Source organism: Mus musculus, chromosome 4 (assembly GCF_000001635.26).
Source record: "Mus musculus strain C57BL/6J chromosome 4, GRCm38.p6 C57BL/6J".
In the NCBI taxonomy this organism is placed as follows: Eukaryota; Metazoa; Chordata; class Mammalia; order Rodentia; family Muridae; genus Mus; species Mus musculus.
Window position 1 is genome coordinate 34,573,857 of NC_000070.6, and position 21,718 is coordinate 34,595,574.

The 21,718-nt window shown below is 39.9% G+C and overlaps 1 protein-coding gene across 6 annotated transcripts in view; it reads right to left on the minus strand.

Annotated features, from left to right (window-relative positions):
• Window positions 1–21,718, minus strand: part of Orc3 (origin recognition complex, subunit 3) — a 48,183-nt gene that overhangs the window by 7,076 nt on the left and 19,389 nt on the right. For 2 of the 6 annotated variants that reach the window (NM_001159563.1, XM_030253654.1), the window contains 10 exons: window positions 21,221–21,380; window positions 19,205–19,318; window positions 13,093–13,226; window positions 12,588–12,651; window positions 11,717–11,833; window positions 10,948–11,027; window positions 5,887–6,020; window positions 4,097–4,173; window positions 2,496–2,593; window positions 1,176–1,317 (listed from right to left, as the gene is read on the minus strand). In NM_001159563.1, coding sequence (NP_001153035.1) covers window positions 1,176–1,317; window positions 2,496–2,593; window positions 4,097–4,173; window positions 5,887–6,020; window positions 10,948–11,027; window positions 11,717–11,833; window positions 12,588–12,651; window positions 13,093–13,226; window positions 19,205–19,318; window positions 21,221–21,380 — 1,120 coding nt within the window. Of the gene's footprint in view, window positions 1–1,175; window positions 1,318–2,495; window positions 2,594–3,536; window positions 4,177–5,886; window positions 6,021–10,947; window positions 11,028–11,716; window positions 11,834–12,587; window positions 12,668–13,092; window positions 13,227–19,204; window positions 19,319–21,220; window positions 21,381–21,718 lie in introns of those variants that run through there. The other 4 variants (NM_015824.4, XM_017320309.2, XM_030253653.1 and 1 more) reach the window with 3 other exon arrangements.

The following is a 21,718-nucleotide window of genomic DNA, read 5'->3' on the forward strand; positions in this document are numbered from 1 at the left end:
CTAAAAATATAATCACTATGTGTATATGTATGTATGTATGTATATGTATGACAAATTTGTGGAATCATTTTTACAGGGGCCCAGGGGGTCAAGCTCAGGCTATTAAGCTTCTTAGCAGGTAATCAGAAGCCCCTTCATCTACTGAGCTATACTGACTGCCCACTTTACTCTTTTCAAAGTATCAGTAAGTTCATACCGGCCCTGAACTTGGTGATCTTCTTGCCTGAACCTCTGGAGAGCTAGAATTACAAGCGTGCTACCACATCCATTCAAAAGTGCCTTCTAAAGCATCTTTTTCTGGAAGGAAAACTTCCAACTTCCCGAGCATGCACATTCACCCGTGTTCAAAAACCCTATCTACCTACTTATAATACAGTGTTCATTTATCTCTCAAAACAACGGTAGTTTTGAACATTTGAAACGGAAATTTGTAACTTTCTGGATTTTAGGCAGCTGTTTCTTCCCTTGTATGCTGTTTTAGGAGTTTCTACAGCAGTACCCTGCAGATCCTCCCAGAATAGATTGTTATTAGGATTTAAAATCCATGATGAAATTCCAGGGTGTTTTTTTCCATTTAAAATGTGCACTTGGAATTTTATATATTTTCATTAGGCCTTATTACCTGGCCACTGACCAACTGTTGTTACCTACAGAAGAACCCTTTTCTGCTCGGCAGTGGTGGTCTAAGCCTTTAGTCCCAGAACTCAGGGAGCAGAGGCAGGTGGATCTCTTGAGTTTGAGGCCAGTCTGGTCTACAGAGCAAGTTTCAGGACAAAGATACAAAAAAAAAAAAGAAAAGAGAAGAAAAAGAGAAAAACATGTCTGGGGAAAAAATTCATTTTTTACAAGAGTAAGATATTACATTCTAAAGCTTTCTGCCTATGATTTGTTCAAATTTTTCTTCTGGTGTGTGGTCATGAATGTGTAGAACATAAGACAACTTTTTGGAGTCGGTTGTCTCCTTATACCAAACTCAGGTTATGAGGCTTAGTGGCAAATCCCATCTCACTGGCTATCTCCCATGAAAGACAGTTTACATGTGAGCAAATGCACATAGCCTCAGTTGACTACTGACTGCTACTATCGCTAAGTCACTTTAACTAAAATCTAGGAACTCTTTTTTTTTTTATTTTAGAAAAATGTGAGTAACTGGGCGAGTTGGGCTTCCTTCTTACCTTCAGGTAATAGTATGGGTTGTTGAGTGCAGTGTGAAGAGCGATTCTTGGAGCAGCATTTAAGTGCTCACGGAGTGTGTTGGCAGCACTGAAGTACACTACCTCATGCAGAGGCTGGCTCTCAGGAGGCAGAAGGTAGTCTCTGAAACCGGGAAATCAGGTGCCAGCTTTAGATACATACATTTATACATACATACATACACGTACAGGTTGGTTTTCAATTCCACAGTTTTGTCAATCTTCTATGAGTATTTGCTGCTTAATAAACAGTGAACTCAGCAACCAAACAAACACCAAGTAATGGAACCCATATAGTTTCACCTAGTTTTATATGTCAATACTACTTTTAAAACTTTCTCTGTATTTGTGATATCTGGAATTAATGTTTTCCCCAGGCAGCAGGGCACATCTCTGAGGCATTTTTCCTAATTGGATCTGCCCTCAACACTGTCCTGGGAAATGAAAATTTGCACTTTCAGGATGGTCAAGATCATTGTAGTCACCAAAAAACTACACCCCCCCCCCAAAAAAAAAAAACAAACCATTCTTATTCACAGCCTCATCTCCTGACCAGTTTGAACTGCCTTCAACTAACTTCATCTAAAAACAGCACTTTTCCTACTTTCCTTTTGAGGCAGGCTCTCAGGGTCATGTTTGCCTGCAATGCCCAGAGATTTTTTCCTGTTCTAGCCTCAAATGCTGGGGTTACAGGCTGGACCTCTACTTCTGCACTGTTTGTAACTAGCTAAGTCATCTCTTGTGTACTCACATTCTTTTAAATCTGTCCCTGTTTCCATAAGGTCACCTGGATGGTTGATTTCATGTACACACATAAAGCTGGCTTTTGGGAAATACCCAGAATGATCCAGGCTCCCCAAGAAAGGCCGATAAACAAACTAGATAGGAGACTTGGATAGTTGCTGAGTAGATACTGCAGGCAGAATCGATTTGGTGCTGATACTTAGTTGTCCTGATAAAACACTCACAACAAAACAGTAGCATGGCTAGTATACAATGTCTGTTTCTGGGCTGACCCAGATCCTACTACAGGCAGAAAAACTAAGAACAATGCAAACTTGACAGAATACTCTGAAGTGTCCTGTGTTTCCTCACCCGGCCTAACTGGCTAGATGAAGTTTAAACCTGCCTTCCTAAACCAACAGTAAAAAATAAACGAAGTCATTTGATTAGGTAACAAGGACAGAAGATCAAGAAAAACACTCAGATGGGAGAAACACCCTGGCCTGGCTGTGGGCAGTGAGTTCCTGGTGTCATTTGGAAGAACAGGGTTACTGTTCTTCACCGAAGCATTAGACTCACCTCACTAAGTTGTCGATGAAGTTCATAACATTTTCTCTGAGCATTTCAAACTTGGTTGGCTTCTTAGTTCTCCTTAGCTCTTTCATTTCTAGTAAGGACTACAGGACACAGTAGGGAGAGGGTAAAAAAATATATAACATCTTTGACTTCAGAAAAAAAACACTTTGAGAGCTGTCACTCACATGGAGAAGCAGCTGATGCCCTTACTTATACAGAGTGCAGACCAAGAACCAGATCAACGTGTGCTTTATTTTCTGCTAAGAATCTGGGAAGACGCTACCCCTCTATGTGTTTTGCTTTAAACATAGACCAAGTGAATGTTCAAAGGAAGAAGAGAGCAGCTTACTTCACTGTTCAGTTATACAAGAGTGCTTACTGTTTAGAAACCATTTTCATTTAGGAACATGAGGAAGAAAACACCAATCCACAGCTTTGGCCCACAGGAACAATAGATGTTATGAGTGTAGTTTCACCCAGACTGAAATTCTATTGTACAGTTTAACTTGGTAAAATGGGACAAGAAGGGTCATCTGACTATCAAATGCCTTTTTACCCTATGAGTGTTCAGTAAAAAAGAGAAAGGCTGAGATTTGTAGTTTAGTGGTATGGCTCTAGCTAGTGGCGAGACACCTAGGTTTGCTTCTCAGCACTAGAGGGCTGGGGGGAGGTCAAAAATATTTGACTTAGAGATAAGTACATTATATTCTTTTTGTAAATCACATTCCCATGTCCCCTTTACTTCTGTTGTCTTCCTTAAGGCTTCAGAATTGTTTTCTATACTGTCTAGTAGACTGTAGACTGTGCGCAGGTATACTCTAGGATGACAGCAAGACAAAGAACAGAATTATAGTACAGAATGGAACCTACCTCTAGGTGGAGACATGCTACTGTCTTCTCCCTTGAGAATTAAGTCAATGGAGGGCCTGGCTGAGAGGCTCCCCTAGAAAAGCTGTTCAACATCTCCTGTAGTTAGTAAAGAACCTCCATGATGTTTCTGGGTTTGTAAGTCTTTCTGAGTACTGACTCAGGCATAATTACTCCTTTTTTTTCTATTGCACATTGGCAAAGCCTACGTACGCTTTTTAAATGTCCTAATCCTCTGGGCTTCCATAGTCTCTAAAGCTATCCTCCTGCCTCGCAGCTACCTGCTGCTGTGCCAGCCTATCTTCCTTACTTTTGGCAGCTTCCACAGGTACAGCTTGCATGCTTTGTTTGGAGAGAAGCTTTAAAATAAAACAACACCACCTAAGAAATTGCTGCTCCGCTTGTTTGGGCACTTGGTTAATTTTTTCCATGAACCTAGACTAAGGACCCCCAAAAGGGACTTCGATTTCCCTGGTATATATAATGTCTCCACTGTCTCCACAGGAGTTACCCAAGATTTCCTGTAGCACTTCTTTCCTGCCTTCTAATTCTATAATTAGCACAGAAAACCAATCCCTTCCTACAGTGTAGATGGCATCAGCATGTCTGAGTTTTTAGCTTCAGTCTGTCTATATTGTTCCTGGTTGTGAAGTAAGATATGAAAGTGATGACAAGAGCACAAATTAAAACAAGGTAACCACCTCCAGTGCAGCTGGAAGGAAGAGAAAGATGCCTACCTTCTGAAGGTGATACAGGTCTGTCTTCTGCAGCCCCTTTGGCTGTGATCCACAGGCATCCTCTTCCTCTTTGCTATCTGCTTTGAATACAACAGAGAATAGACACTGGAAGTAGAATTTATACTTTTTTAAAACATGAGCAAGACAGGCAGATGATGCTCCTTCCAGAAGCTGAAGGCAATACATATTACATTGTTTATATAGTAGTGAGATCTTCAATCACTAGCTACTGAACTCAAGCGTTTCTAGCCAGCAGAACAAAAGCCTATATAAAAATATCATACAGACTTGAAACTATTTCCCTTTGATTAGAAGCATTCCGATCCACCTGCGCTCAACCTTCCACTGTCCTGCTTTTGATTCATTACCGTTTAGCATAAGGAAGGAGGTGTATAAAAGCTATAAAAGTAACTCTAGGAAGAGGTCCCCCTAACTGATATAAACGTATGGCTATGCTGCAGGAGGATGTGGTACTCGCTCTGACTTGGGAACCTGACAATGATTTGGTTCAAATATGATATAAAAATTAGCTAAAGAATGTATATTCTTAAAGAACCAGAAGATAACTCTTGATTTTAGAAAGTTATAACCTAAGGTTAGGATAACTGCTAGCTAAATTCTTTATTTTATTCCATTCCATTACCGTGTTTAAAACTGATTATAACACCCAGCCTGATTTAACCCTCTCCAATTTAATTCTAAATTAAAATAAATATGCCAACAGTGTAAAGAAACCATAGGTGGCAAATAACCAAATATTTCTTCTTGTGAAAATTTTAAGTATACTTTGTTATTAATAACAATTGGTTTTTTAAACCAAGAAATAAAGACAAATCAGCAGGATGGTGTTGTTTTGATTCATAAAACACTATTCTTTATACTGTTGTCAAACATTTTAATCTTCAGCCTTACCATTTGAAAAATGATAATCACTTAATGCTAATTTATCATAGGATTTGTTCGCTAGGTCACATTACATGAACTCTAATTAAAATTATGGTATCTACAGTCTCTTTATGTCCTTAAGAGTTGCTTCTCATTGGTGAGAGTGCAACTGTGATCTGATCTTACACACACACACATACAAACACACTCACTCACTGAGCTGGAAGCCAAGAGAGATTGGCTCTAGTCTGTGTGCTGTATCAATAGCTGTGAAGTATAAAGCAGTTTACTTTTCTTCTCAGAGTTGAGTTTCTCGTAGCTGGAATGATCTCAACTTGTAGACTTTTAAGGTTTTTACTTCTGTGAAATGGTTCAGGGTCACTGCTGTGGAGCTCCCTCTCACACATAACTTGGAGGAAGCAAATTGGCACTGCTTACCACCTTAATCTGTAACTGAGCACCTGTCAGAGACCCCCTGCAGAGGAGCTACAGGGGTCTGAGGACACATTTCCACACAGACAGCTTGCTATAAGTAAAGGAGTTTAAAGACAAAGGAATATCTGCCACAGGAGGGAGTCAAACAAACATTCCAAAGCAGGTATTTCCATGATGCCATGAGGCAAGCCTCTTTCCTCACCCCGTCACAGCACCCCAGATAAGGCAAGAGTACAGAATGGTCTATCCAGAGAATGAGAACTGCCTGCCACCCATTCTCACCTGAAGAATGAAAATGATGTTCTTCCATTTGATTTTCTACATTGTTTAAAACAAATCCAGAGGCGAAATGCCTTTGCCTGTTTGCACTTGTTAAGATGTTACCTTCAGAGACTGGTCTGCTGACTGACACCGAGGCGTTTTGATGACACTCTGGTTAAAGGACTGGCAGGGCGGGATATTACACTTACCATCGAGGTTCTGAAACTGGGTCAGGAAATCCTTTATTTTCTGTGTTGTGTTGCCAAGCTGCTTTTCAGTAGAGGAATCTAAAACCTCAATACAGCGCTGAAGTATGCTCACCAGTTCATCCTTTGCCAGCATTCTAGACAGACAGGGACAGGCCATGTAGCACAAGTAGAAAACTAGCGCACCTCATCAAGTTACTTTTGGTAATAGTGTTTCATCCCAGCAAGAGGAACTTAACTAAGACAGGACTTATGTCAACAGCCGGAGCCAGTGAAAGGAGCCAGGGAAATGGCGGCACTTTATAACCTGAGTTTGATCCCTGCAAACTCACATAGTAGAAGGAGAAAACTACCCAGAGAGTCGTCCTCTGACTTCCACATACATGCCCCCGCCCCTAGGTGCCAACAAGAAATTAAGCACCAAATTCAGACCTAGAATTCCACATTGAGAGTCGAATCCATGACAACTTCAATGTATGAGTTTGTTTTGCAGTAAGCTCCTAACAACGCACTTAGGACATGTAGACTGAACAGTGTTTCGTTTTTCTGTCTGTACTATGTGCTGAGATGGTCGTGGTGAGTGAGGTGTTGGAGGCCACAGAAGCTATTACTCCTGGCTCATTTTGAAACCGTTTAGAACCTCTGAGCGTGGAAGACATACCTAAATGAGATACATTTCTGTTTGGAATGCAAAAGAAAATATGCTAGATTTTGAAGATTTACATTTACGCTCCTGTTCTGCCAACTAGGAAAGGCTGTTTTTCAGACTTTATACAAACAGCAGAAACTGTCTCTGATGTTTTGTACATGCCTTATGAGTCTACAGGAGGGAGACATTTGCTGCGAAGCTGCAAGCTTCTCCATCACGTGTCTTTGGTGGTGGCCCCAGTGTACCAGTCCTTGTTAGAACTGCTATGTCTGATCCTCAGCGCTGTTGAGCTCAGCTTAATAAAAACATGGAAACTATACTTGGTATTTATTGGTTTTGCTTTATTTATAGCCCCAACTTCCACTTTAGATCTAGGCAAATAAATTTTGAAGGTACGCGCGCCTTTTAGTCTGAATTATGAACCTATTAGCAGTGAAACAATCTCATGCAAGTCCCTTAGTCCCTTTCTATGGTTCAGATTCCCAGGGAAAACGTGGCTAACTAACCTGCCGGAAAGGTGTGCTGCACTGGACTGCAAAATGTGCTCAGGGTGCCTACGATAGTACTGGCACACAGCAAGCGCTCGCTCAATAAAAGGCAGTTCCTGTTATCAGCATTACTTCTATAGTCCAGGAACTGTACCCTACTGGATTGACATTTATGGGCTCCAACCAGATTACTAAACCCGAAATTTTATGAGTAAGTTTTTTCCACATCAATGAATTTATGAATTTGGGACTACCTAAGAGGAGAGGGATGACAGATTCCAATAATAAAGTTATAACACAAGGCATCAATTGCCCGGGGTGCTGGAGAGGTGACTTGGGGTAAACTTGCTTACTCCCTAGCAATACCAGCTTACCTCAGTGCCATCCTGGACTAGCAAAGTCTCAGAAACCTTCTATTCTAAATTTATAAACACACAAAAACAATTTAATGACATTTTTAAAATGGGGAAAAAAGGTCTGAGCATGGTGTCATGCACCTGTAACCCCAGCACTGGGGAGGAACTGCAGTGACTCATGGCTGGACTAAATCCTCTTAGCTAGACCAGCAAGGAGTACAAAGCCTGCCTCAGAAACAAAACTTTTCAGTGAAAATCAAATTTCTTTGGGGATTTATTTTCCATATAGTAAGAAATTTCAGTTTCATAGTTACAGTGCACCTAAATCACTAATAATTGTATTCCAGTTTTTAGAATTTGGGTCAGCTTGAGTAAGAATGTCCCCTGTATGTTCATGTGTTTGCACATTTGAGTATCAGGTAGTGGTGCTGTCTGGGGAGGCAGAGGAAGTGCAGCCTTGCTGGAGACAACACAGCACCGGAAGCTGGAGGCCAGCTCTGTAATCCTTGTGGTTCCATGTACTGGCTAGTTTTGTGTCAACTTGACACAGCTGGAGTTATCACAGAGAAAGGAGCTTCAGTTGAGGAAATGCCTCCATGAGATCCAACTGAAAGGCATTTTCTCAATTAGTGATCAAGGGGGGAAAGGCCCCTTGTGGGTGGTGATAAGAGAGCAGGCTGAGCAAGCCAGGTGAGGCAAGCCAATAAAGAACATCCCTCCATGGCCTCTGCATCAGCTTCTGCTTCCTGACCTGCTTGAGTTCCAGTCCTGACTTCCTTTGGTGATCAACAGCAATGTGGAAGTGTAAGCCGAATAAACCCTTTCCTCCCCAAAAACCCTGACTAAGACATTCCAGAAGCCTGCCACCTGCTGCAGTGCTGCCTGCTACCACCACAAAGTAAACCCCCGCAGCTCCCTTCTATACACTGCCTTGGTCATGGTGATTTATCACAGCAACAAAAAGTAAGTAACGTCCTACGGTGCCCGTCTGTTCTTCAGGGCATGCAGGGAATGAGGACTAAAAATAAATCTAGTTAACAGACTTCTTTCTAACAAGTTCCGGTTGCTAGGTGTGGCATGTACACTGCCAGAGGCATAAGGATTCTGAGTTCAAGGCCGGGCCTCTGCTACCCAAGGAGGCATTATCTCAAAAGGAAAATAACTGAATACTGTGTTTACCTCCACATTTGTACCTACTGAGGAAAGTTTAAACCTTGATAAAAACCTACCTCTCATTTTGGTTCCCTTTCTCACTATGGAAGTGACTGCTATCTGCATGCGTGAGGAGAATGCACACGGTGACTTTAAATACAATGCCCCACCCCCACCCCCCACGGCTCATATATTTGAACACTTAGTCACCGAGTAGAATTCTAAAAGAATTGTAAGGATCAGGAGGTGTGGCCTCCTTGGAGAAAGTGTGTCACTGGGGGGTGGGTTTTGAGGTTTCCAAAGCACATGCCAGACCGAGGCACTTGCCTGTGTGTGCCAAGTGTACTGGTGCTCTCTGTCATGATCTCTGCCTCTCCTCTGCCTAGGGACTAGCATGTAGCCCTCAGCTCCTGCTGCCTCACCTGCTGCTATGCCTTCTCCTCTCCCCACAAGAGGATAATGATCAACCTCTGCAACTGTGACAAGCCCCCAGATAAATGCTCTATTTCATAAGAGTTGTCATGGCCTTGGTATTTCTTCACAGCAACAGAACAGTGCCTAAGACAATGCACATGAGTGTGTGGGTAGAAGTACCCATGTGTATGTATGTAGGATACATGCAAGGGATGACAGCAGGGGTCCTCCCTATTGCTCCAGCTCCACACCCTTTTTTAAGTCTCCGTTACTTAGGTGTGTTTGTGTTAGTGCACATGTGTGTGCACAAGAATGTTACAGCACGTGTGGAGGCCACAGGACAACTTGTGAATGTCAGGTCTCTCCTTTATATGGCTATCAATGACTTGCTCAAGCTGCGATGTGTGTGGAGCCAACTGAAAAGCCAGCCCTCCACCTTAGTTTTGGAGACAGGGTCTCTCACTGAACCCAAACCCTGAGGTTTTGGGCTAAGCTAGCTCACCAGTGAGCTTCCAGCCACAATGAGGTCTGAACCCAGGTCCTCTCCAAGAGCAGCAAGCACTGAGGCCCCTCTCCAGTCCCTAACTTGTTAGCTTTTAATCACTTAGGGAAACTCAGTCAGATTGGAAAGTGAAAATTACAAGACTGGCAAGACCTTCTTTCTGAGTTCAGCACCCAAACCTTGGAGGCCAACAGCAACAAGGCTAAGAGGGCCCAAAACCACAGTAAATGTGTGTCCCTTTCTCTTAAAGGGACTCCTTGGGTAAGTTGTTTGTCCTGAACAGAGGCCATGAAATCTCCAAAGGCTGGGCTCCAGCCAGTATACGTCCCCTAGGGAAGAGAGTTGGTGGAAACGGGCATGCCCCAGATGCTTCCACAGGCAGCTACATGGTCAACAGGGATTTCCATGGCGGTGACCCATACCTACAGGAAGGACTCAAGGAGACTGATGACTTTCAAAATAATGGATACCTACATGGTCTTAAAATGCAATAGCAAAGTACAGCCACAACCATTAAACAGTTTTGCAAGGTTTATCACATATGTGAGATTTCAGAATGTTACTGAGTCCCCTTGTTGAAGATTAATCTATTTTCCAGGAAATACTGAAAATGAGAACCAGGAGATACCTACTGAAAGAGTAAACCAGTTGAGTACTTTAACTTTTTCTTCACAAGAGAACCCAAAATTAAATTCAGATAGGAATCTATGCCAAACAATCAAAGCCTTCCTTGAGCACTCCCTAAATCTCTGTCTTTCTGTTCATTCACGATTGATGTCTTCCAGATTCCAATGCCTAAAACTTTATAAATCTAACTAAAGGCTGCCAACACTTGACCCCTTGACACCATGGCCTCCTTCTACCTCAAGTAACACTATGCATCCCCACTTTCCCTTACTGTGAACCCTAAAGTTCTTTCACTGTCTCAGTTTGGCTCCAAAGCAGCTAAGATCAGTTGTTACCCTGTATCACAAAAAAATTGGGTCCTAGATCCCTGAGAAGAAAATGTTAAAAAATAAGAGTGCAAATCAGACACATTCAAGTGATGAAGGTAAACAAGAGGTCTCAGAGCTGGGTATGCACTAAACAGCCAAATTTTAAAAAACAGAAAAAAAAAGAGAGGGTGGGGTGGGGGAAGCAGGGCTCTAAACAACTGAAGTCTTTTTACAATGATAGTTTGGTTACATTTGGCCCAAAATCAATAGATTAAAATGTTTTCTAATTATATCATATGAGCAACTTCAGGGCCGAATGTAGAGCTCACTATGCTAGTCACCTGTCACGTGCTGTGTGCTGAGAAGGTGCCCTGGAAGCACAGACGGCATTAAGAAATAGATGGTTGCTGCATCAACACCACTAGAGACTGCACGCATCAATTCAAAAGGTGTTTAAATATTCTTACATACAGGCTACACAGGAAGCTTTTGGGCAGACAGGAGTTCTGGAGGAAGGTGATACTGGCAGGCTTAAAGCAGACACACAAAAAAGAACAACAGAAGTTACCTCAGCAGCTGCAAGGCTGACTTGTACTCCTCCGAATCCCATATCTTCTTTTCTAAACATGTGCAATACAGCTCCCTAATCTAGAAATGTAGGATATGATTTATGAGAAATAAAAACCACATACCAAGTTTATAGGCTACTAGTTGTGCAAAATCATCATGTTGATGCAATTAAAGTATCATTAGAGATGGAATAAACAACTGATTGAAAGTTTAATAGCTAAGTTAGCAGAACCTCACACAGGCCATTGTTCTAGTCAATCTCTAATCTGATCTAAGGATCTGGGGATTAATTATTCTCCCATCCACATGCCTCCCACACAGGGCTCGTAGGTTAGGGATATAATAAAAAGGTCACGTCAGCATAATTTTGCAAAGAGCAGAAGTACTGTGTTTGTTTTAACTCTTGGTACAATGTAAAATTAACCACCAAATACTTTCAAACAGTCTCCATCTCCCATTTCCCCAGGGGTAGAGAACTAGCTCTCCCTATGCACAGGACAGACAGAGAGACCCAAATTCGCAAGGCTATACACTACAGCACAAGTACAGAGGAGACAATGCACTGGGATTCACGTGGCTATTTCCAGCTCTAACTTTCAGAACAAAGCCATTTTCTATTATTAGTAACGTGAACAGCTGGAATGGATTGTTCTTACTGTAAGAGCTGGCTTCATCTCAAAGTCTGATGCCTGAGCAATCGAGAAATCAAAACAAGAAAGTACTATTATTCTGACTTTGTTGACTCCCAAGGAGGACATTTTACTTACCTGTCGACCCAGTGGGTACTTGGGAAGAGAAGAGGTAAAATTATGAAGACATCTCAAGACAAGGAAGTAATTGATATGGTAAACATGCAGGTCTTCCAGCAATGATTGAGTTTTCTCCTAAAAAAAAATCACAGAATAATAATATGCATGGTAGTAAAATAAAATTTAAAAATGACTTCATTGATACATACTCTCTAGAAAACTGATGAGGATTTAGAACTACAAGTTACTCTTCGTAATTCATGAAAACTTGGCAAATCAAATTTAGGATACAGTCCAGACAATTGTTTAGTACCCAATCTGGCTGTATTTTACACACATAAGAACTGACACTGTAATTTAGTATTGGTGCTAGATTAGTAATAAATAATAAATCTTCAAATAAAATCAATCCTATCCACTCAGCAATAAATGGTTATGCTACCTAGCTTCTACATGCTTTTATTTATAACAATCTTATATATATATCATATGTCATATGACATATATATTTATATAGTTGAATGGCGTGTTAGAAAAAATTGCTAGCTAGACTGGTTTCCAAACTTTTTTCATTTCTTTTCAAAAACTCATTCAAGACATCAGTTTTTGATTACTAATGATTACTAATTTAATATCTATATCTATATATATAATCAATACAGCTCTTGGTTGATATAAAAATGCTTCCAAAATAGAACACCAGAGAATTTTTTTTCTTGGAAAAAACCTTTTAAACAAGGCTTTGTCATGTTGGTTACATGGAGGAGTACCCCATCATCTAAGTATTACGACATACAGATATTTTTAATAAAGTTAATGGATGCTTTATTAATGCACACTCTTTTGCATGGAGTCAAGAACAAGTCAGTAAGACACACACACATCCCACCTTTAAGAAGGTCTCATTTGTCAGCAGTGCCACTTGCTTTCCCAAAGGCTGGTTTTCCACGTACCTAACATTTTAGTATCCCATAAAGAAAAAAGAGGAATGTTAGCACTTTATATAGTTGAATGGCGTGTTAGAAAAAATTGCTAGCTAGACTGGTTTCCAAACTTTTTTCATTTCTTTTCAAAAACTCATTCAAGACATCAGTTTTTGATTACTAATTTAATGATAACTAGTGAAGTCATTAAGGCTATATACCCGAGAAATAGGAAGAGTTATTTCTCCAAGATAACTCTGGAGAACTTGCAAATTGTATAAAATATTAGTAAAAAATTTATGTCAAAATTTTGAATCAAGCAAGGAAATTCTATCCTTAAAAGCAGCATGGTTCTATACTGCAAAATGAAAGGCTTATTATTTCATTCCTAACTTCAAAAACAACTGAAGCCAGAAGTCTTTAGTTCATTCTAGTCTCTAATACAAGACACATTAAATATACTTATCTTACCTCCTAAATGAAGGAAGGCGGCGGATGTTTTCACATTGACTAACTGAGAAAACATTTACTCTTTTCTTGGCTTCTGAGAGATCGCAGCACAGAACACTTAGGGGCTGGGAATAAAAATGTTCTAGTAGAGAAAGCTGAAAGAAATACGAAGGTCTTTATTACAGTGTGGCAGTCAATGTTTTACCCTTTGTTTTGTTGTTTGATTGGGTTTTTTGTTTTTGTTTGTTTTGGTTTTTCAAGAAAGGGTTTCAGCTCTGGCTGCCCTGGAATGGTCTAGACCAGGCTGCCCCTCAAACTCACAGAGATCTGACTGCCACTACCTCCTGAGAGCTGGGGGTAAAGGTGTGTGCCACCATCGCCTGTCCTTAAGACTATTTATTTATGGTGGGGGCTGAAGTCTGAGATGGCTCAGCAACGAGGAGCACTTGTTACCAGGTTCGGTTCTCAGCAACCGGAAGGCAGCTACCAACCACCGGCACCTTCAGCTCCACAGAATGCAATACTCTCTTCTGGCCTTTAAGGCACTGCACATGTGGGGAACAAGCACACTCACAGGAAATATACCCATACACATAGAACAAAAATAAGTATGTAAGTAATCATGTCATAATAACATTGTAGCAGTACCTATACAACTTTAATATTTCCAAGGCTGCAGTTCTATGGACCGGGTAAGGAAACAACATAAATGGATGCATATGACCTAAAGATCCAGTAAATGTTTCACCCCAAATTACTGTATTACCAGATCTACCTGTTCAAAGAAACATAACGCTGCAGCGGTAGGAACTGTGCTGACTGATAAAAATAACGAAAATCTGTACCTTCAAATTCAGTTTCATGCCATTCGAGAAAAAAAAAAAAGGCACACTGACTACTAAAGTACTCACTGTCATCTCCTAAGGTAATTTATTTTAAAATTCTACTATAATTTATAAGATGAAATATAAGATTATCAAACTTTTTTTTAATTCTAAGCATGTTTCTCAAGACTGATTTTTTTTTTCCCGGATAACCTGTATCCCTAGTTTCTCTAATAAATACAATAATCAAAAGCAACTTTGCCAAGAAAGGGTTTATTTGGCTTATATACCCCAGCCCCAGAGCGATACCTGGAGAAGTCAGGGCAGCAGCTCTCTGAGGAGCAGAAGTAGGGATGGGGAGAAACGGCGCTTACTATCTGTTTTTAGGCTCAGGGTCAGCTACTTTTCTTATGCACTTATACCACGACCCACAGAAGGCTGACTTTCCAATAATCAACTATGAAGAAAAAGCCACAAAGATGAAGCCAATGTGAGGAAGGAATTTCCTCAATTGAGGTTTTCTTCCCAGGTAACTTTACATCAAATGGACAAAAACTAACTAGCACACAGTGTTACTGAATAGCTAGTTCCTTAAGCAATGGAGAAAACAGATTCTAGTCAGTAGAAAATATGATTCTCCACAGGATTAATAATTCAACATGCTCTTCTATAAACAAATTTTAAAATATTTGGGAGGCTACAGGTTACTGTGATTTTTTTTTTTTTTTTTTTTTTTTTTTTTTTTTTTTTTTTTGGTCTATTCCTAGATTCCTTGGATCTTTTAGGCAAAATAATTCCAACTTGTCAAAGGCCCCTTTTGTGCCTATTAAGACTGTCACATGGTTTCTGTCTGAGTCCACTGATGTACTACATTGCCTGCATTAAATTGTACAGTAGCAACCAGCCTCCTAGTAGCCTTGAAATCGAGCCAATTTAGTCACGGTGTTCGATCTTTGTGTTGATTGATTTGGGTTGTGAGTTTACTGATAATCTTTGAATCTATATGAACCTCAGAAATTAATATGTAGGGTTTTTTTTGCTTTTTGTTTGGTTGGTTGGTTGGGTTTTTTTTTTTTTTTTGTTTTTTTTGTTTTTTCGAGACAGGGTTTCTCTGTATAGCCCGGCTGTCCTGGAACTCACTTTGTAGACCAGGCTGGCCTCGAACTCAGAAATCCATCTGCCTCTGCCTCCCAAGTGCTGGGATTAAAGGTATATGCCACCACACCCGGCAATATGTAGGTTTTTTGATGTAGTGATTAAGTATTGACCTGGTGCCAGTGTCAAGATAATACTACCTTTACTAAATATTCTCATATTTTATGGAGTAGTCTGAGAAACAGCAGTATTAGTTATTCTTAAAAGCCACAGTATATCTGGCAGGAGAACTGCGTGGTCCAGGCCTTTCCTTCATGGATAACTTATTATTCATCGCTTAGTTGGTTCTAGAAATTATTTATCTTTTTCTATTTTCTAGTTCACTGGAATTAAGTTTTCTTATTTTCTTCTTAATTATTCCAGCGGTATGAGTTACAGTATATCTTTTTCCTCTCAATTTCACTCAAGTCGTTTTGGGGTAGTTAGTTTGGCTATGAGCTTATCGAGCTTATGTTTTCAAAGAAACAACTTTTGCCTCTTCCTAGAGTTTCTAATCTCCATTTCATTTGTTTCTGCTCTGATCTGTATTACCTCTTTAAGTATACTGACTTGAAACTTGCCTTATTCTTGTTTTTTCTTTCATAAACCTCTAAGGATGTTTTTTTCTGGCATGGCTGACTCAGAATTTTAACTGTGGGTTTACTTTCTTGCCACCTCTACTGGACAATGAACACTTTGAAGACAGATTTCTTTTTCTTCTGTACATCTAGGGCTCAGCACAGTGCCTTCCTTAATGTAAGTACCCAGTATTTCATAAATAAACAAAATGAATGGCAGAACAAATTTTAGAGGTTATTCTTTCATTTAATTTCATAAATTGCTAAGGTAAATTCTGTCTTGATTTAAAATCCTTTTTAAAAAAAAAGTCAGTGAATCAAACCACTGTGATTATATGCAGGAAGACTACATATGGAAGGATATCTTGGGTCAGGAGGTGGTAGCAGACAAATTTAATCCCAGTACTCAAGAGGAAAAGGCAGGTAAGTCTCTAAATTCAAGGCCAGCCTAGTTCACAAAGAGAGTTCCAGGACAGCCAGGGCTATACAGAGAAACCCTATCTCAAAAAGCAAAACAAAATAAAAAAAAAAAAAAATTTTATGAGTTTCAAACACTATAAAAAGATGAAGGTTGTCACATTAACTTATTGTCTTAGTTAGGGTTTTTACTGCTGTGAACAGACACCATGACCAAGGCAAGTCTTATAAAAAAAACATTTAATTGGGGCTGGATTACAGGTTCAGAAGTTCAGTCTATTATCATCAAGGGAGCATGGCAGCATCCAGGCAGGCATGGTGCAGGAGGAGCTGAGAGGTCTACATCTTCATCCCAAGACTGCTACTGGAAGACTGACTTCTAGGCAACTAGGGTGAGGGTCTTAAGCCCATACCCACAGTGACATACCTATGCCAACCAGGTCATACCTATTCCAACAAGGCCACACCTCCAAATGGTGCCACTCCCTGGTCCAAGAATATACAAACCATGACATTCCACTCCCTGGCCCCCATAGACTTGTTCAAACACACGAGTCTGGGGTGGGGGGGAGGCATACTTAAACATAGCATAATGCAAAATGAATTTAGTCCAACTTTCAAAGTCCTTACAGTCTATAGCAGTCTCAACAATGTTAAAAGTCCAAAGTTCAAGGTCTCTTCTGAGATTCATCCAATCACTTAACTGTAATCCCCAAAGCAAGGCAGGAAACCAGCTGGGCAAACTCCAAACTCTGCATCTCCATGACTGATATCAAATCGGTCTTCAGATTTCCACTCCTTTTTCATCTTTGTTGACTGCAACAAACTGTTTTCTCCTGGGCTGGTTCCACTCCCTGTTAGCAGCTTTCCTCAGCATGTATCCCATGGCTCTGGCATCTTTAACATCTTTGAGTTTCCGAGGCAATTTCAATGTTACAGCTTCTTGTTTCAGTGTCTGGGATTCCACTTGATCTTTTCAACTCCTCTTAAGGGCTGGCATCACTTCTCCAGCTCTGCCCTCTGTAGCACTCTAAGCTCAGGTTGATCCACTCCACTACGGCTGTTGTTCTTGGTGATCATCCTATGGTACTGACATCTCCAATACACTGGGGTGTTCCACTCCAACTCAACTTCACCAATAGCCTTTCATAGGTTCTCTTCATGTTGCCACACCTCAAATCTTTTGTATGACCCCTTCAGTCCTGGGCCATCAACTACAACTGAGGCTGCACCTTCTCCAATGGCCTTCCATGACCTCTCACAATGCCAAGCCTCAGCTGTTCTTCATGACATCTTCATGCCTTCAAAACCAGTACCACCTGGGTGACTCTTACACATTACCAAGTCCAACTGCAGCACCAGGTACAAACTTGGCTATCTCTGGAACACAGCTTCTTTGCGCTCCCAGAAAACAATTCCCAGATTTCACCTCAGTGATGCTGGTCTCTTCTTAATCACTGCTAATTTCTTAGCTCCAGCTACCCAGCATAAATTGTCCCAGTAGTTTCTTCTATTCTTAACTCTAGAGCCAGAGCCACATGGCTGAAGCTGCCAAGTTCTGCTGCTTGCAGGAACTAGAAAATGATCCCCTTGTACTATTACATTATCACTGGCTTTCTGTTTTCCATCTCCTTCACTGCCTAAACCTGGCTGTCCTGGATCTTGCTCTGTAGATTGACCTTGAACGCAGAGATCAGCATGCCTGTCTCCTGGGATTAAAAGTGTGTACCACCATGCCTGGATCTAAATTTAGCTGGGTAGGATCTTGCTCCAAGATCCCATACCCTTAATCTATTATCTCCTAGAACACAGGATTTTGCTCCATTTTACTTCTTGGTACCCCTTTAAGAGTAGAACTATATATTTTATATTTTTCCTTTCTAAGCTTGCTATGCTTGTTCAAACTTCTCTTCATAAGACTTAACCAGAGAACAAAGTCTTTGCTGGGCTTTTTTGAAACTTCCTTTGTCAATGCAATTAATCTGAGTCTCTTCACCTTAGCCTCAGGCAGACTTTTCAGACAAGAGCAAAAAGTTGTCACATTCTTCACCAAGATACCATAAAAATAGTCTTTATACCACATTCTGAAATTCTTCTCCTTTGAAATCTCTTGGGCCAGGTCAACATAGTTCAAATTATTCCCAGCAACAAAGTCTTCCATATTCCTACTATGATGACCCATTAAGCCCCATTTAAAGCATTCCACTGTATTCCAAATCCAAAGTTCCAAAATCCACATTCTTTCAAATAAAAGCATGGTCAGGCCTCTCACAGCAATACCCCACTCCTGGTACCAACTTCTGTCTTAGTTACAGTTTTACTCCTTCGAACAGACACCATGACCAAGGCAAGTCTTACAAAAGACAACATTTAATTGGGGCTGGCTTACAGGTTCAGAAGTTCAGTCCATTATCATCAAGGTGGGAGCATGGCAGCATCCAGGCAGGCATGATGCAGGCAGAGCTGAGAGTTCTACATCTTCATCCAAAGGCTGCTAGTGGAAGACTGACTTCCAGGCAACTAGGGTGAGGGTCTTAAGCCCACATCCACAGTGTCACACCTACTCCAACCAAGTCACACCTATTCCAACAAGGCCACACCTACAAATGGTGCCACGCCCTGGTCCAAGAATATACAAACCATGACACTTACACATAAACGTTATAACATATACATATGTAACTTACATATAAAGGTTAAAACGCATAAGTCTTAATGACACTGACAACTGCCATATACTCACAATGACTATACTTTGACAACTTAGGGAGTTGTCAAGAAAAGTAATTAATATTATCATTTAACCAACTCAAAAAGACACCAAGACACAAAGCTAAAGAGTTACCTCTCTGGCCCATCAAAGGTTAATGGCATTTCTTAGGTAAAAAGACACCACAATTTCATCAAGTCCTAAACAAAAATAAGTCCTTTCCCTCTCTGCCACACTCAATGGTTAAGACTAGCTAGAATGCATCCATTACTGACAATCCTAATTCTGTCTTCTATAGGTGACTTCAGCATAATAAAGGAAAGGTAAAACCTAGAAAAAAAATGCAATTTCCTTTTTCTAAATCTTGCTACTAAAATGCCTTAGTTATCACACTACTCAATCTGAAATAATGTTAACTAATTAGAATTAGACAGCACACTTTCAAATTCATCAATTTCAGATTTTCTTACCTTAATTCCTTTGATGAAGCTTTGAATTGAGAAATCATGATACAAAAAGATGTTGGTCAGAACCTGTAATGCCTTTTTACTTAGTTTAAAGGGAAACTGAGGTGTAAGAAGTAGCTGAAAGAGACAAGATGGAAGTCAGAGTTCTTGGTCGGCCCTCCTCGTGAACATGAAATAAATAGCTAGGCTAAAAATTATACTGTGACACAATAAATATGAAGCAATCAGAGCTATATTTTTTTCTACAGTCAAATGCCAACCAAATCATAAACCGTATTTATTTAAAGTTGAAAACACCAAAAAGCAATTTGTATTACAATGCCTGTTTGTTTGAGAGAGGGTCTCATCCGCTAAACCTGACTGGCTATCTCTGACTGGCTATCTAGCCAAAAAATAAAAATAAAAGTAGAAATTAAAAAAAATATATATCAGAGATCTGCCTGCCTTTCTCTCTCAAGAACCACCACTCCCATCCTCAAACTACCCTCTAAATCAAAGTTGTCTACCAAACTTCCATTAAATTCCTAATCTTCAAATAACGCATATTAAATATATAACCCTTTGTCTTCCACTAGAAGATACCAAAAAATGTACCATTTTCTTACCAGATAAAATTTTTTTCTCCCTACTAATCCAAATTAGTAAAAAGTAGCAAGCTATGTACTATAAAATAACACAAAATGGAGCCGGGCGTGGTGGTGCACGCCTTTAATCCCAGCACTTGGGAGGTAGAGGAGGCAGGCTGATTTCTGAGTTCGAGGCCAGCCTGGTCTACAGATTGAGTTCCAGGACAGCCAGGGCTGCACAGAGAAACCCTGTCTCGAAAAAACAAAAAACAAAAAACAAAAAACAAAAACAAAAAACAAAAAACAAAAAAACACAAAATGAAGATTTTTCTTTTTGGAAATACAGAGAAATTTTGTATTTAGTTAGTGTTCAATGGTCTACAGTGATGCTTAACATCTGAAAATCAAACCTTATACTAGCAGATTTTTTTTTAACCAAAAGTATAGCCACACAAAGGCAACTGCGTTTGACTATAATTAATTTCAAAGTGACAGACTTTTTCCTAACATGTCAATAAATCAGATTGCTATCTGTGTGTAGCAAAGTGTAGTAGCAGTTCATAGGTGAACATACAGGTTGTCATTACTACGCAATACAACCATCACAAACGTTTCTTAATGGAACTGAGAATGGATTTGCGTGGCAGTCAGTAGTAATCATGCTGCTATTACACAGAAACATTATAGCAGTTATAGTCTAAGTTTAGTGGCTATTGTCAAGAGCAATATGACAGTTGTCAAAGTCCACAAAAACTTTTGGGGCTAGAGAGATGGGTCAGAAGTTAATAGCCCTGGCTGCTTTTCCAGAGGACTGTGGGTCATTGTCTGCACCTACAAGATGGCTCACAACCATCTGTAACTCCAGTTGTAGAGATCCAACACCCTCTTCTGACCTCCACAGTACTGCATGAATGTGGTGCACATATATATATGTGGACTAACACGCATACCTATCAAATCAAAATAAACCTGAAAGCTTTAGATCATTTTATACAAGGATATAAGATCAAAGCACACTGATAATACTCTGAAGCATATAAATTCTATAAAATTTTATTTATTACTGTCAGTGGCTTATTACTCATTAGTATTTACTTCCTACTTTCCAGGGCCTCCCTTTACACTGCAGACAAGTACTCTATTAGTGAGCTGTATTTTGACCCCTGATTCTTTTTAAAAGCCTAAATTCTTCAACTAAGTCATAAAAACAACAATGAATATATACAAATGATTGTAGCTTTCATAAAGCTTATTTTTTATCTGAGAAGGCAACTATATGCAAAGAGAAAACATAATTCTAACCATAATTGAGTAAGAGCATTCAAATATGTACATAAGTTGAACAAAGTCTGAGATACATAGAAATAAATGTATTGGTATCATTTATTATACATAATATATGTCTGGTAGCTTTGGTTTTACTCTGTCATTGGTAAGCACTTTTTCTTTTTACCTTATCAAGAACTACTGTCAGGTGTTGCTCGCAAGACAGAGACTGGAACAGTTCTACACACAACAGCGATGACACTGAATGAGGAAGCAGTCGGTGGATAATAACAGGAGATGTGGCGATCCCAAAAATCAGAATTAGCGGAAACTCATGCAGATGCTGACTAGTTTTAAAAGAAAATACAAAAGAAGCTTCTTCAGCAAGTGTATTTCAATATATTATTTTACAATATTAAGTTTTCCAGGTCATTCATTTTTTAAAAAATAAAAAATATTAATAATAATAAAATAATCACTTTCCAGATTCTAATCCTGAAATCAAGCCATTAATGAATGCTTTTCTTATAAATAAGAATAGAGATCCAGAAAGACCAAATGCTCCTGCTGAGATTAGACTACCAAAGTTATACAACAGTGTGTCAACTAGCATTGAATATAAGCCCACCAACTTTGAGCCTCATGTAGTCTTCCTTATGGTTTCCCATCAAATTCCTGCTTTCCT